The sequence below is a fragment of the Balaenoptera ricei genome, chromosome 10, assembly GCF_028023285.1.
Source record: "Balaenoptera ricei isolate mBalRic1 chromosome 10, mBalRic1.hap2, whole genome shotgun sequence".
Classification (NCBI taxonomy): Eukaryota; Metazoa; Chordata; class Mammalia; order Artiodactyla; family Balaenopteridae; genus Balaenoptera; species Balaenoptera ricei.
The window spans coordinates 55,626,703-55,642,280 of record NC_082648.1 but is presented as its reverse complement, the minus strand read 5'-3'; the positions used below and the strand labels follow the sequence as shown (position 1 = coordinate 55,642,280).

The 15,578-nt window shown below is 41.6% G+C and overlaps 1 protein-coding gene across 6 annotated transcripts in view; it reads left to right on the top strand.

The window, feature by feature from the left end:
- Nucleotides 1-15,578, top strand: part of GRIP1 (glutamate receptor interacting protein 1) — a 714,453-nt gene that overhangs the window by 660,054 nt on the left and 38,821 nt on the right. For 4 of the 6 annotated variants that reach the window (XM_059936436.1, XM_059936432.1, XM_059936434.1 and 1 more), the window contains 3 exons: nucleotides 5,556-5,730; nucleotides 8,141-8,280; nucleotides 8,450-8,641. In XM_059936436.1, coding sequence (XP_059792419.1) covers nucleotides 5,556-5,730; nucleotides 8,141-8,280; nucleotides 8,450-8,641 — 507 coding nt within the window. The remainder of the gene's footprint in view (nucleotides 1-5,555; nucleotides 5,731-8,140; nucleotides 8,281-8,449; nucleotides 8,642-15,578) is intronic. The other 2 variants (XM_059936435.1, XM_059936433.1) reach the window with 1 other exon arrangement.

Genomic DNA, 15,578 nt, shown 5'->3' with positions numbered 1-15,578 from the left:
CATCACAGTCGCCCAGAGGGCTTGTTAAAACACTGGTGACTGGGCCCTTCCTCCAGAGTTTCAGATTCCTACGGGTCTGGGGTAGAGCTGAGAATTGGTATTTCTGACAAGTTCTCAGATACTGCTAAAATTTCTCATCCCAGAACTACACTTGAAGAAACACTGTCACAAGGCAACCTAATTTGGAGACTTATAAATGATCACTTACATAAGGAAATTCAAATTCTACTCTTAAACACTCAACAACTCCTTGGAACATGACTTTGGTAAGGCCAGTAAGGTTGGCCTTACTGGCACAACAGTAAGGCAGTCATAGAGAGTATTGTTCTAAATGGTTCATTTTCTCAGGTCTGTCCGCCTCCAAGAAATGTAGCCATACTCTGTGGAATGAATTCCATCACTTTTAGTTGAACTGAACTTTGATTGACCTGTACATTTATGCGTTCCAAAGACCCTCTCCCAAATCCAAACCTCCCAAATCCAGCTGCCATTATGGATTCAAGCCAGATAGCGTTCATGTTGTTAAACAGGCGGCACTCAAGAAGCCTGAAAATAACATTGCAGATGAGTAATGCTGCAATTTTGCATCTGTTCCGTGATCCCATTAATTTCCTTAACTAGAGCTGAGCAGAACAAACAAGTTGGCTGGCCCCCTTTCATCTCTTTTGCTAATAGCGGTAAACCTTCTGTTGTGATATAGAAGCTGTTTATAATATCATTAAGATCTGTTTAGGCTCACTTTGCAACTTCCTGGTGATCCTGCGTTCTTCCTTCTCAGAAAGTTTCTGTTCTGCTTCAACACTCCAGTTGCTCCTTTCCAAGCTGGACCAGCCTCAAGGAGAGAGCGTCTTGGAGTTCTTCCACCTCCAAAACGGTCTGAGCGTAAATGGCAGTTATCACTTTCCTCCCAAGCTGCAGGGCCTTACAGCTGCCAGTTGGGCCGATGCCCGAGAAGGCAGATGGATTTGGAAGTGCAGCCTGCAGCTAACTCAGGCAACCCAGGCTTTATTCTCACTCTTTGAATGAGCCTGATTGGGTCTGCATCACCTTGGAGAAGGAATCTAGACCTTGGAGTAGCCGGAAGGGTGACTCACAAAGCTAGGAACCAGTGACTGCCTGCTAATAGGCATTTGTCCTTTCGCTCATTTGTTTAGGCATTTACTGGAGTCTCCTTGGTGCCAGGCATAGTTCTAGGCTCTGGGCATGTGAATATAAAAAATGTTAATTTTCAAGGTGATCCTGTTCTAATTAAGGAGACACATAGAGCGAAAAGCATATAGTAGACCATGCATTCCCGATGGGGGCAAAAATTGGTTCTCAGGTATAAGGGAAAAGAATCTGAAAAAAATAGATACATATGTATGTATAACTGGATCACTTTGCTGTACACCTGAAACTAACACAACATTGTAAATCAACTCCACTTCAATTAAAAAAAAATAAAATTTGGTTCTCAGGGAGCCAAGAATCTTAGATATTACGTTACAGTAGTTTGTGACCCTCCAAAGCTCAACCCTACCCGACTGACTCTTATTCCCTCGTATTTAATTTCTCTCATTAGGGAGAATTTAAATCTAATTTTTCTCCTTGATGGGAGGAGAGGAGGCAATAATTTTTTAAAAAAGAAGTTGAGAAACACTAGAAAAATACACAGGAGCTGTAGGATCTCATAGGAAAGGTCTCTAGTCTCAGCTGAGGAGCCAGGAAGGCTTCCAGAAATATAAGACATCTGAGCCAAGTTCTAAAGTAAGAGTAGAAATTCTCCGGGGGAGGAAAGACGTCTGCTTCCAGGGAGTAACACGTGCCAGGTTAAAGATGCGTGCAAAGTGTTTTTAAATGGACCACAGGTCATTCAGTGGAGAGAGAATTAGGTTGGATTGGGATGGAAAGGATGGTGGAAGACAGAGGCTCCAGCCCTGTTCATGCCAAGGGGTTGCGCTTTATTCTTCAGAAATCTGGGACCTAACGGAAAGCTTCAAGGAAGAGAGTAACATATTCAGATTTATGCTTTCAGAATATTCTGGGAAGAAAAGAGAGGGAATTCAGTGTTGGCAGGACTGGTGAAAATAGATGTGGGAGAGAGGGACAAAGTCTGGATCCGAAGTAGGAAAACAATTTAGGAAGAGACCATTGCTGTGAACAACTGGGCAGAGCTGAGATGGGGCCTCCTCAAGAGCACATGGCAGTAGGATGCTCTGGGAAGCCTGCCTGGTGGACAGATGGGTCATAGGGTCTGGACGAGACAGTGTACAGGCAGCCATCATCAGCTAAGAGAGTAAGGAAGCCAAACTAATTAAATGTCTCTTTACTCAAGGCATCCACAAAGGGTTTTCTAAGGGAATTAATATTTTTTCTTTTTAAAAAATTACTATGAAAATATATTTAAAAATAGAGAAAGATGGTGTAATGAACCAGCCTACATCATCTAGCATCAACAGTTAGCAACTTAGAATCAGTCTTGCTTCAGATCTACTCCCACCCTAATTTCTGCACCCCACCCACACACTGAATTATTCTGAAGAAATTCCAGACATCATATCATTGCATCTCGCAAACATTATTAATGTATCCCTAAACAATACTCTTATAAGAGACTTCTAAAATACATAACTAAATATCGTCACAATTTTAAATATTAGCAATAATTCTTTTTTTTAAATTTATTTACTTATTTGTTTGTTTATTTATTTTTGGCTGCGTTGGGTCTTCGTTGCTGTGCGCGGGCTTTCTCTAATTGCGGCGCGCCGGGGCTACTCCTCTCTGCGGTGCGCGGGCTTCTCATTGCGGTGGCTTCTCTTGTTGCGGAGCACAGGCTCTAGGTGCGTGGGCTTCAGTAGTTGTGGCTCACGGGCTCTAGAGCGCAGGCTCAGTAGTTGTGGCGCGTGGGCCTAGTTGCTCTGCAGCATGTGGGATCTTCCTGGACCAGGGCTCAAATCTGTGTCCCCTGCATTGGCAGGCAGATTCTTAACTGTGCCACCAGGAAAGCCCCAAAATATTAGCAATAATTCTTAATCTCCTCAAATATGTACTCAATGTTCCCATCTCCCTGATTTTCATATACATGGGTAGATAGACAGGTTTTTAAAAATCAGTTGGTTTGAATTAGGATCCAAAAAGAAGTATTCATTGCTTTTGGTTGTAATGTCTCTTAAATTTACCCATTCTGGTTTTTGTTTCCAAGTTCTTTGTTGAAGGAATCAGAAATCAACTACATTTTTGTCATAATCTAACTATAGCATCACTTCTTCGTTAATATACAGCCGTTTTCTTGATTTGCATCTCACCACTATTTAAACTCATTGAGTCCCTAACAGTTGCCTTTTGTTATTGTGATGCCTCAGCAGCCTAATTTAAAATGTTCCTACATAAAGTGGCCTGAAACCATCCTAAACCGGTTTACTCCATTTCTGGCGTTATTTTGTCATCTTAGATGCAAGTTGCAAAACTGTCCAGAAATAACACAGGGCACTCACTCTGGGTTACCTGAAGAATGAGCTAGCTGGAACCAATTTCTCCCCTTTCTCCTGGTGAATGGGACTGCACCCCAGCTCACCTTCCTATGGGCCAGTGGTTGTTTTCATCTAGACTAAAGTTTCACCTGAAGCTTCCCACAGGTTCCTGGGTTCTGGGCAGCTGGGTTCCATGTACTTGGTAACTACCATTTCCCACAACTCCCATAAAGAGCTGATGGCCACATCCAGAATGCTTGGTGCCTATTGACAAGGCAGTGCTCGCACTTGCCCTGTAAGGGGGAAGGGCAATAAAAGGGCAGGGTCTTCCCACTGGCACACACACCCACGCTGAATGGCCAGCAGAGTGCCCAACGGTAACTAACACTTAACTATATCAAGGTTTACTAATCAAATGACTCACCTAGAATTTTATGCAGAATATAGTTGGTGGCACAGACTGCAAAATACATGTAATCTATCCAGTAATACCCTATTCATTTATGTCGAAACCAGTTCTGACAGGTGATGATATATCACAGTGTAGAAAAAGTTAGACTTTTGACTGTCCCTCCATTTTTGGTTACTCTGCATCCTGGTGCTTCTCTCAGCAGCTGCTTGGCAGCTCATCGCCAGCCTGTTGGCCACAACTAAAGTAGAACCCTGGATGAAGTGTGTAAACCATGACACAGAGCCGTTGAAGCCTTGATGTGGAGGATTCTCAGCTGCCAGTATAAACTTGAGTCTAATGTGGAAGATGTTTATACCCTAGGATGTTGATTTAAGCATTCCAGTGTGTGGTAGATGGTCTTTATTCTCTATGTATGGAGCTTCTTCTTCCTCCACTGAGGGAGTGGAGGCAATGGGTACGTCCCAGAGCTCCCAATCCGTGAAGTAAGTGCTGGCAGGAAAGGACACATCGCTTCCTACATTTCTCTATAGACATTTCATTTTATATTCATTATAATTCTTCACCGCACACACAGATAATTGAATTGTTAATTCAAGCTTTTCTATTCCTCCTTAGTTTAGGGTGTCATATCATAAATGAACAGCTGCTCATTGCAGAAATGTGACTGTATTAATGCTTCTCCAGGATACAGCCTGACTATAAAAGCTGACTGTTTTGTTCAAGTGTCTACTGGACCATTTCATTGTATCCTTAGGTACAGCAATGAACAACTCCTTAACCACTCACAGCTCCCAGGCCCAAGGAATAAAGCAAGAAATGCTCAAGAACTTTCAGCATGTCATAAGCAAATAAAACCCTTTGAATTCTGAGACTTCATATTTGCAACCTTGATGCAGTCAAAATACCCAACCATGTGAAAGGTGTCCCATGACATCTTTCAAGCCAATGCTTTAGGCAGACCACACTCACAAATGTTTTCCTTCATAAGAACGTTAATTGGTGAAACTTAGCTCACGAGAGTGTGGCAACCTGGCATATGTTACTGAAATGTAACTTACATGGCTCCTAGTCTCAAGAACAGTAGAGAGATAATCATTCAAGCATCTGTTTTACTATCTGTGTATTTGTGAATAAGATTCACAGATTTTGTGAATAAGATTCACACTTTAAGACACAGTGGAATAATAGCTAAGGGATTCCAGATTTCCAAGCCCCACTTAACCATGCATATATTAAAGTTTGCTCCAACCATGAGTTAAATCAACTTTTCTATACGGAGAGTTAGCTTGCTTGTAAAGCCTGCAAATAGGAATTGCAGAGCCCAGTCTCTTTGTTTACGGCATGACTCTGTCCACCCATATCGCCTCCTCAGCGGTGTGTTCAGTCCACGGATATTCGTGGCACACTCACAAAATGCTGGGCCAGCACTGTGCTAGGCAGAGACATTGTCTAAAGGGCCCGCAGTGCCGGCTGGGTAGCTCGCTCACAGATTTAAAACATAAGTCATCCATCAGAGAACCCCTTCCCTGACACTGATGAGAACGACATCCCTGTATTAGAATGGTATATCCTACTAAGGAAATGCTACTTCCCCAAATAATTATTTTCTGAGACCCAGTGCTTCGATGATGATGTTTGGAATTTCTTATTTTATGTATGAAAATATGTGTCTTTTTACTCTGCTTCTTCCGAAGAAACCAATTACGACTCGGCATTTATTGCAGATGAGCAAGAAAGTTCCGGAGCAATTATTTACACCGTGGAGCTGAAGCGCTATGGGGGGCCCCTTGGCATCACGATTTCAGGAACTGAAGAGCCTTTTGATCCTATAATCATTTCAAGCCTCACTAAAGGAGGGTTAGCTGAAAGGTAACATTCGAAGCAGCTGCTACAATTACCTGTCTGAAATGGGTTTCCTTCCTCACAGCCACATAAAAGCATGCTCCCCTCTCCTGCTTGGTTATCTGTTGACTTTTTCAACTCTGCACAAAGGATTGATTTTAGAGCTTGAGAACTCTCAGGCAGAACTCTGACTTGATTTTGAAGGGCATGGTATAGGCAGTTAAAAGTGTCCTGGGCTTAGCATTGATATTAGTCTCCAGAAATGTGTAAACTGACCACAATTGACTAGAGGTAAATTTATATTGTGTCCATTTTGAGAGGAGGAGAGTAAAGTTCAAGGAGGTTAAAAGGTTTGTCCAATCCAATTCAGCAAACATTTCCTGAGCCTCTGTTACCTGACAGGTACCGGGCTTGGCTGCTGAGAGGATGACAGAAGCTTCGTCTCCAAAGATTTCAGGAAACAGTGCAGTGACTTAATAACATCTTGAAATTTGGAATGCCCATTTGTTCCTTTGGCAATTTGTTTCCATTGGCATGCACCCCACCCCCATTATACTGTATTTCTTTCCAAGACATGTTGTAGGACATATTCCAAACCCCATAACCCGATCTGTCCTCCAGTAACCTAGCTCAGGAGTGCACACACACTGTTCATGCTGACACTTGAAGACACTGGTTTGCAAAACAGAGATATAGCATCACAGAATTTTGGAGCTGCAAGGTGCCTTAGAAATCAGCTCATCCAACATCCTCATCTGTCAGGTGAGGGCACCGAGGCAGCTCAAAAAAGGCTGCCCTCTTGGAATTTCGTATTCTGACATTAACAGAGACACCTATGATACGGTATCCTTCAGGTGTCCGCCTGTCCTAGGTTTCTCTGTTAGACAATGAGGAAAAGATTAATATTGATCTGATTCAGCAACCTCCTGGTCAAGTGTTCTATGGCTTACAGCATGGCTCTTTCATAAACTGGAGACTGTTGTTTGTTTTTGGTTTTTTTTGGCTGTGCCGTCGCACAGTTGTGGGATCTTAGTTCCCCGACCAGGGATTGAACCCAGGCCACGTTAGTGAAAGCACTGAGTCCTAACCACTGGACCGCCAGGGCACTCCCCGGAGACTCTTTATGGAAGAATGAATTGATCTCTTTTTTTTTTTTTTTAAGGAAAAAAAAAAATTCCTTGAGAGTAGATGCATTGGTAGACTTGTTAGGCAGCCCCTCATCATCTGTGTGACCCCGTGTCAGCTCCGTTGCCCCAGTTGCCGCTGCCCAGCACCGCTGTCCACCGACCCCAAAGCAACCTGGGGCCGGACCACTCAGTCACAAGCAGGCTGTGAGCTGGGCTTCCTTCACTCAGGATATTTCAAGTGAGCCAGCACCTCAGAGGCTAGCACATGGGATTCCCACTCTACACCCTTCAACCCAGGTGGAGAGATCTGAGTGTTTAAACCTTTCCTGAGTTTGACTGCTGTGAGTCTGCTCTTCCCCCATACTGTGCTTCCAAACAAAGATAGATATGGTGAACATCAGAATCGTAAATTCCAGTCTGCTGGTTCAGAATCGGGTGAGAATGGGACGAGAAGGGAAAAGATCAAAGGTTTATCTATTGATCAATAAATTAATTTTCTTTTTCCACATTTCAAGCAGGATGTTAAGCCCTTTTACATGTGTTTTCCTATTTAGCCCTCAGAGCTTCCCTGTGAGATGACTATCCCCATTCTAGTGAGGAGGAAACTCACACCTAGAGAGGTGAAAATAAGGTGCCCAGGTCACACAGCTGGTAGGTGACAGAGTTGGATTCAAATTGATTCCTGGCAATTCCCTGGCGGTCCAGTGGTTAGGACTCCACGCTTCCACTGCAGGGGGCACAGGTTCGATCCCTGGTCGGGGAACTGAGTTCCTGCAAGTCGCACAGTGCGGCGAAAAAAAAAAAAACAAACTGATTTCCTGAGTTCAGCCTTTTTCAATTCTTGGAATCACCACTGGGGGGTGGCGGGGGCCTGCCACACCAGGGTCTTGTGTCTAAGCCTTGCTTCCGGTAAGCTGGGATACTGACTGATTGTGTTCAACACTTCTAAGTCTGTAGAAAGAAGGACTGCTCCATGCTAAACATCACTACTGTGATTGTCCCATTTTGTTCGTTTCCTTGGGATTTTTAAGAGGGTTATCAAATGACTCCGCTTTCTTGGAATTTAAACAGCCCACAAGTCCATTTTAAATACTAATTAAAATATTTTTTCTGATTTTATTTGAAACTAAAAAGTAATTCACAACAGACGCAGTTATCTTGTAACATTGCTCAGGAGAAGGCAAGGAGTGACTTCTAGAGACCCTTGCCAAGTCTTTATTATTATGAATAAATAAAGTATATCAGGGAATTTATATTCAGTAGCATTCAGGGATAATTTCTACCTTTCCTATTATTATTTGGCGTTTCAGAACTGGCGCGATCCACATAGGAGACCGAATCCTTGCCATCAATAGCAGCAGCTTGAAAGGGAAGCCTCTGAGTGAAGCCATCCACTTGTTACAGATGGCAGGAGAGACTGTCACCTTGAAAATTAAGAAGCAGACAGATGGTGAGTGGGTTGAAAGCCACAATTAAGGATTTGCAGTGCATTTCCTTCCCTAAAAGAATGTGCAAATGTCTACGTGTTTGTTTCTAGGGAAACACACAGCCAGGGAGTGTTGGCGTATCTTTGTATTTAAATTTTCTCTGGTACTTAAGCTCCTTTTCTGTCTTTAAAGCCCAGTCAGCGTCAAGTCCCAAGAAATTCCCCATTGCCAGCCACCTGAGTGACCTGGGAGATGTGGAGGACCCGTCTCCAGCACAGAAGCCAGGCAAACTCACCGATACGTACCCCTCCACTGTGCCCAGCGTGGACAGTGCCGTGGACTCGTGGGATGGCTCAGGAATAGAAGGCAGCTATGGGAATCAAGGTATGTCCTCGCCGTGGGGTACAGGAAATTTGTCATTGGTGAAGCTCAGGTTTCTCAAAGATCCACCTTCTACTCCGTGAAAAGAATATCTTTATTTTACTTGTGTCTGCATCAGTGTAACCATAGTGAACACATTGAATATGGTGGCCTTTCATCTCCTCCTCCTTAATGCTAATAAGTTGTGAACATCTATCCAACACTAGCAGGCCCCCGTTAGACCTACCGCCGTCCAAGTGTTGGATCCAGAGCTTGTCCTTCGAGCACAGTTTAATATGAGGCAAACCACACAATAAATTGGGTCACTGAAGACCAGCCCCATTGTCTTACTTTTTTTAGCAAGCTTTCCACAAAGATGGAATGAGGAGGGCAGGGGATGTGCAAAGAGATGAGCCAAAGATTTGTGACCCCATTTACTCCTGCCTCTTCCTGACTTTTCATAGAAACGTGTAGGGTTTTCCCCCAAGGCTCATCATTAGAGAGTTGTAATCATAGTATATTAAAGTATACTGTAGTTCTTTCTTCACAAACAGCGTCTTCATGGGACGAAGTATAACCTACATGAAAAGGTAAACCTCACTAACACAATATAAACACACAAAAAGTATTAGACTGAAGACAGAGTATAAACTAAATGCTTCTTTTGAAAATATGTTTCCTTCTTAATGATACTTAGCATCCAAAGAGAAGTGTCTCAGAAATTCTCTGTATTTCTCCTTATCTGAGCCTTACCTTCTCTCTTAACACCCTGTATAAATTCGAGCCTCCGAATCCCTTTTCTGCTCTTGGTTTAAGTCAGAGAATAAAATACATAAACAGTTTGGAGAACATGTGTTCGGGCGGGAGGGTTGCTTTGTAGTAACTTAGGTAACCACTTTTGAGGACGGTCTGTATCCAGTTTGCTCTCTTCCTGGTTCTAGTTTTTTTCTCTCAGCCTGCCTCTGCCTATGTCACTTTCTGTTAAATCCCAAGAAGGATGGACAAAAATGAAAAGAAATGGTATTTCAAAGTTATCAAGTCATTACTTGTTAGAGATGATATTGGAGTTTGGTGGAGAAAATATTTGGGGGTTTTCTTTTGTTGTTTTGTTTTTTTAAAAAACAAGAAAATTTTATTTAATTTTTAAAGAAAATTTGATTTTACTGCTTTATTCTTATTCAAGACACTATATATTTTAACAGCTTTTTTGAGATATAATTTACATAACATAAAGTTCACTGTTTTAAATGCACAATTCAGTGTTTTTTTAGTATATGTACAGAGTTGTGCAACCATTACTATAATCTATTATAGAACATTTAGTGACCCCAAAAAGAAACACCATACCCATTAGCACACACCCACCCTTTCCACCCAAACCCTAGGTAACCACTAATCTACTTTCTGTCTCTATAGATTTGCCTATTCTGGACATTTCATATAAGTGGAATCATATAATATGTGGCCTTTTGTGACTGGCTTCTTTCATTTAGCATAATATTTTTAAGTTCATCCATGTTGCAGCATGTATCAGTACTTCATTTATTTTTATGGCTCAGTAATATTCCACTGTATGAATAAACAGGTGGAGAAAATATTTTGAACACCCAAAAGAGGATTGGGACTTTCACTTATCTGGCAAGTAATTTTTTCCAAGTCCAAATACCTTGTGACAAGTTAGCTATGCCACCAAATAACAGCTATTTTCATTGCCAGGAAGTTGATAAACTCCCAGAGGACACTCTGGATAAAGGACCCAAGTCAAATTCTATCAGCGTAGACTGAGGTTTATTTCTTAATGTGTTTGTTTATTGTTTATTTACTAATGTGGGAACTTTTTTGTTACACAGATTTTGGTGAGCTATTGATTATAATGAGTTCTGCCCCTAAGTGATATGTGAGAACTTAGCTCCTCTATCCTCTTACACAGTAAGATCAGGCCCATGATTAGCACACTGAATATAAGGCCTATCCCTCGTTTATAAAAGATGAAGAACCATTTATTATTTATGAAGGATTTTGAAAATTTGAAATCCTAGACAGGGAATAGTAGTCATAATTATTGGTATGATAAGTTTGGCATTTATAAATTAAAAATCATTATGAGTTTGAAGAGAGATTAGAGAGATATAGAGAAAATGGCAATTGGGATAGAATTGACATCCTCCAAGGTGACGAAAAATTGGTAATAATACCTTGTATTTGTAAAACACTTTAGAGTTTACAAAGCACTTTTACGTAACTCATCTCAAGTGATTGCCGTAAGGAACACGGAAGCTGAAATCACAGGATTTCGGTATTGGGAGAGAACTTGAAGTCAGCTAGTCTGGCGTCCAGTGCAGCCCTTGATGTCCTGGCCAGCCCGGCTGCCCGCCGTCATGCTGCACGGCCTAGAGCGCCAGAGTGACGCGTTGCTGCCTAACTGCTAAGGCAGCTCTCCCAGCTCCCGTACTTAGTTCTGACAGCTCGGCGTTCTCCCTTGTACTGAGCTGAAATCTGTCAGCCTGTAGCTTCTGCCTATTTGTTCTAGTTCTACCCTCAAGGTCATTCCGAAGTAAAGCCTCCTCGACACTTGACAACCCTTCAGCTGCTCAAAGACAGCTCTCATGCTTCTCTTGAGTCTTTCCTTCTCTAAGCAAAGTAGCCCCAGTTCCTTTCACTGTTCCTCACGTAACTTACTTTTGGGTGTTTTTGTCATCCTGGGGGCCTCTCTTCTGAATACGTTCAAGCTTAACTCTAGACAAGTGTAGCACTCAGAAAGGAAAGTCATACTATAGTATGGCAGCCCGGAGCAACTCAAGCCTGCCACCTTCATCATTGGAAATTGTAGGACCCATCAGCGCAGCCTACCTCACCATAAGAGTTTTGGTGGGAAAAAAAAAAAAGAATTTTGGTGGGCACGCCCTAGTCACTCATTTTGATCTTATTGTTTACCAAGATCTCAAAGTCTGTCTTTTTCCCCTTTCCTTGTGATATTGGGTTAAACCAGATCTCTCCAGATAGTGCTTGTGAAGTTGACTTTTTTTTTTTTATAAATTTATTTAATTTTATTTATTTATTTTTGGCTGTGTTGGGTCTTTGTTGCTGGGCGCGGGCTTTCTCTAGTTGCGGCGAGCGGGGGCTACTCTTTGCTGTGGTGTGTGGGCTTCTCATTGCGGTGGCTTCTGTTGTTGCGGACCACGGGCTCTAGGCGTGTGGGCTTCAGTAGCTGTGGCACACGGGCTCAGTAGTTGTGGCTGGCGGGCTCTAGAGCGCAGGCTCAGTAGTTGTGGCGCACGGGCTTAGATGCTCCACGGCATGTGGGATCTTCCCGGACCAGCACTCGTACCCATGTCCCCTTCATTGGCAGGTGGATTCTTAACCACTGCGCCACCAGGAAAGCCCGTGAAGTTGACTTTTTAAAGGAAGGCCTAGAACCGTACCTTTTTTCCCCTGTGATATATCATGTTGTGAGATGTAGATTATCTTTCCGCCTTGTCCACGCAGTCTCTCAGCACACTCTCTCTACCGTATCTCAAGAAGACTCTTACCTTTAAATCTATAATAGTTGCTCCATTCCCAGTAGGATGTTGTACCTCCGTCATGCACATCTTCCTCCTTGGGCTAGGAATTCATGTCTCTGCAGCCGTGTTCCTTATTGTTCTCCGCTTCTACTCCAAAATGTCAAGCTTGCCCCATTCATTCATTAAGTAAATATGTAATGACTGGCACAGTAAAAGCCAGTATATGATGGGTATACAATGTTGGACAAAAGAGGTCCTTATTCTTGTGGAGGAGGTTACCCAGCTGAAGTGCCAGACAATTAACAAGTACCAGCAGAGTGAATTTTTACTTAGCTAATGAAAAGGGGAAAAGGATGGAGTAATCAAAGCTGGTGGAGAAAGAAGGACGGTGTTTAAAGAAGTCTCACAGTGGGATGACTCTCAGTTCTGTTGATGCACATCTTTTCTAGTCTACTTCTGGGCCGGCTTCTTCCACTCCCCATTCTCTTGACTCTTATACTATTCATGCCTTTCTGCCTTATCAAGAGCTTATGCTTTTGGCCCCCTTGTCTTATCTATTCCTCCTTCAAACTCTCAGAAAACCCTATGATTGCTTTCCCTAGAGTTTGCAAAGGTCAATCAATACAAGAGGAGACTGACAAATTGATGGTACCTGGACTGTCATACTCATGGACGGTGAGGCTCTTGTGATGTCTGTAATTCTTGACTCTTAAGTCAGGCAGTCTGATCCTGTCATATATATTCTTTAGATAGTTCTCTCTTTTGAGTTTATTTTTTCAACTTTATTGAGGTGTAATTGACAAAATTATATGTAGTTAAATTATACAATGTAATAAGATTTGGTATACATATATATTGTGAAATGATTACCACCAAGTTGATTACCACATCTCTCACCTCGCATAGTTACCATTTATGTGTGTGTGTGTTTGATGAGAAGGCTTAAGGTCTCCTTTCTTAGCATCATGTATACAATACAGTACTAGTAACTATCATCACCGGGCTGTGCATTACATCCCCAGAACTTATTCATCTTATAAATGAAAGTTTGCACCCTTAGACCCACATCTCTCATCTCCTGCTCCCCAGCCCCTGGCAACCACATACTACTCTCTGTTTCTATGAGTCTGACTTTATTTTTAGGTTCCAAAGATAAGTGAGCTCACATAGTATTTGTCTTTTTCTCTCTGGCTTATTTAACTTAGCATCACGTCCTCCAGGTTCATCCATGTTGTTGCAAATGGCAGGATTTCCTTCATTTTTATGGCTGAAGCATTTCCCTTGTATATATGCATATATCCCACACTTTATCCATTCATCCATTGGCAGACACTTAGGTTGTTTCCATATCTTGGCTATCGTGAATAATGATCCAATGACATAGGAGTAAAGCCATCTCTTCAATACAGATTTTATTTCCTTCCGATATACACCCCAAAGTGGGATGGCTGGATCCTTTTTGAGGTCATTATGATCATTTGTATTATCTCAGAAAAAAGAAAACAACTCCATTTCATCCAGGTTTTCAAATATATTTGCATATCATTATATAATCTCTTATTTGATTCTTGTAATTTTCTTGGTTTCTATAATTATATCCCAAGTATGGTTCTACATTTGATGTATTTGCCCTTTTTTTTTTTTACAAAGAACTGACTCTTGCATTTATTTAATTCCATTCTGATTTTTTAAAATAAATTTTTGCTTTTAATTTGATTAACTTTGTTCTTCTTAGATTTTGTTCTTTTTATGACTTGAATACATAATTCATTTATTTCCATGCTTCCTTATAGTTTTCATAAAAGGTGATGGTAATTGATCAGAAAGACACCAACATGTACAGTCAGAGAGTCCAGCTTTCCTTGAACGTAGTTAGGTAACACAACATAGTACGTACAAAGAGTAGCACAGAACAGGAGACTCAGCAGGATTTTCTCCATTGGGGGAGGGTTATTTTTCTCTTACATTTCTTTTCTGATCTCTACAAGCTCATGTTTCGTCTCCTTGTATGATTTTGCCTTGCCCAGTTTTCCTTGAGCTCTCATATCTCTGATCTCTTGTTTTATAGAGATGTGTATTTTTTTAATTTTGCTGTGATATATTTGGTCATATTCATCATTTGCTCCATGGCAGTCTTTTTCTCATGAGTATCCTTCATCTGTTATGGCTTTGTTTTTCTGTGCCTTCTCTCCTTTGTTTAAATATTAACTTGGTATATGTCTTATGCCAGTTACTTTTAAATTACTGCTTATGTTTACATGAGATGACTTTTTCCTAAATTGGAAGGGCGCAAAATTTACCCCCAGTTCACGGTACCTGCGATGAGTGCATTCTTCCTCAGCCAGCAGAGGGCAGCAACTGCAGGCTGCCACCAATGTAGAATTCCTCTCTGCCAGCCTGGCTCACTGGGAGATTGCTTCATGCAGTCTGTGGCATGTCTGGAGGTATCTCTCAGCCCACCTCCCTGGCTTTTCCCTGGTGCCAAACTGGGTCTAGGGCACTTCCTGCCACCAGTCAATGCAATCCATTCTAGTGTTCCAAACAAAGCATTATTGTTTTGCCTCATGCCATGGCCCCTGCTTTGGAGGACTGGGCCTTCTCCAATATCTCTGGTCAGAGGTGTCTCCTCTTGGCTTCTTAGCACCACACCCCGTTTGTCTTTCACGGGATTTGGTAACTTTCCCCGTGTATTATGGTTCAATGTTCTAGTTTTGCTGAAGATGGACTTTACATTCTGTTCTTTGTTTTGAGGTGATTTCTAAGAGAAGGTAGATCTCTCTTTGCTCTGCCATTTTGAAACCACAGTCTCCTCTAAATGCATTGAATATTTCTTGGCAAGAACAATTACAAATAGTTACACAAATGTATGATTTGATTTTCTCATTCTTAGCAAAATTGGGGCTTTAGGAAATAAATTTGGCAGGAAATTATCTGGCTCGCTCTCCTGTGCTAAAATTGGCTTTCAAAAATAAAAGTAACGGCAGGAGCTACAACCCCAAAATTGTAGAGTTGAAGATTGATTTTCAAAACCATTCTCTGATTTTAAACTTTATGAATAAGAACGAGCATCACTTTTCTAAATTAATAGTGAATGTGGATTAAGAGCTACAAATGGAAGGTATTTAGCGGCACAATATTGTGGTACTAAAAACAATATTGAGCATCCGAATTTTACAAATATCTGAGGTGTAGTTACCCTAAAAATAAAAATTATTATACCAAGATTCCATCAACTTTCAGAAGTACCTACATTTGTGAAGACCTATTTTTTCATCATGCAACTGAATAAAAATTAAACATTACTCTCAGTGAAAGGAATCTAGACTGAATTTTATACCTTGTGTTAGTTTTCTTGGGCTTCTGTAACAAAATACCACAGACGAGTGGCTTCAACAACAGAAATTCATTTTCTCACTGTTTGGGATGCTAGAAGTCCTTGATCAGGTGTTGGCAGATTT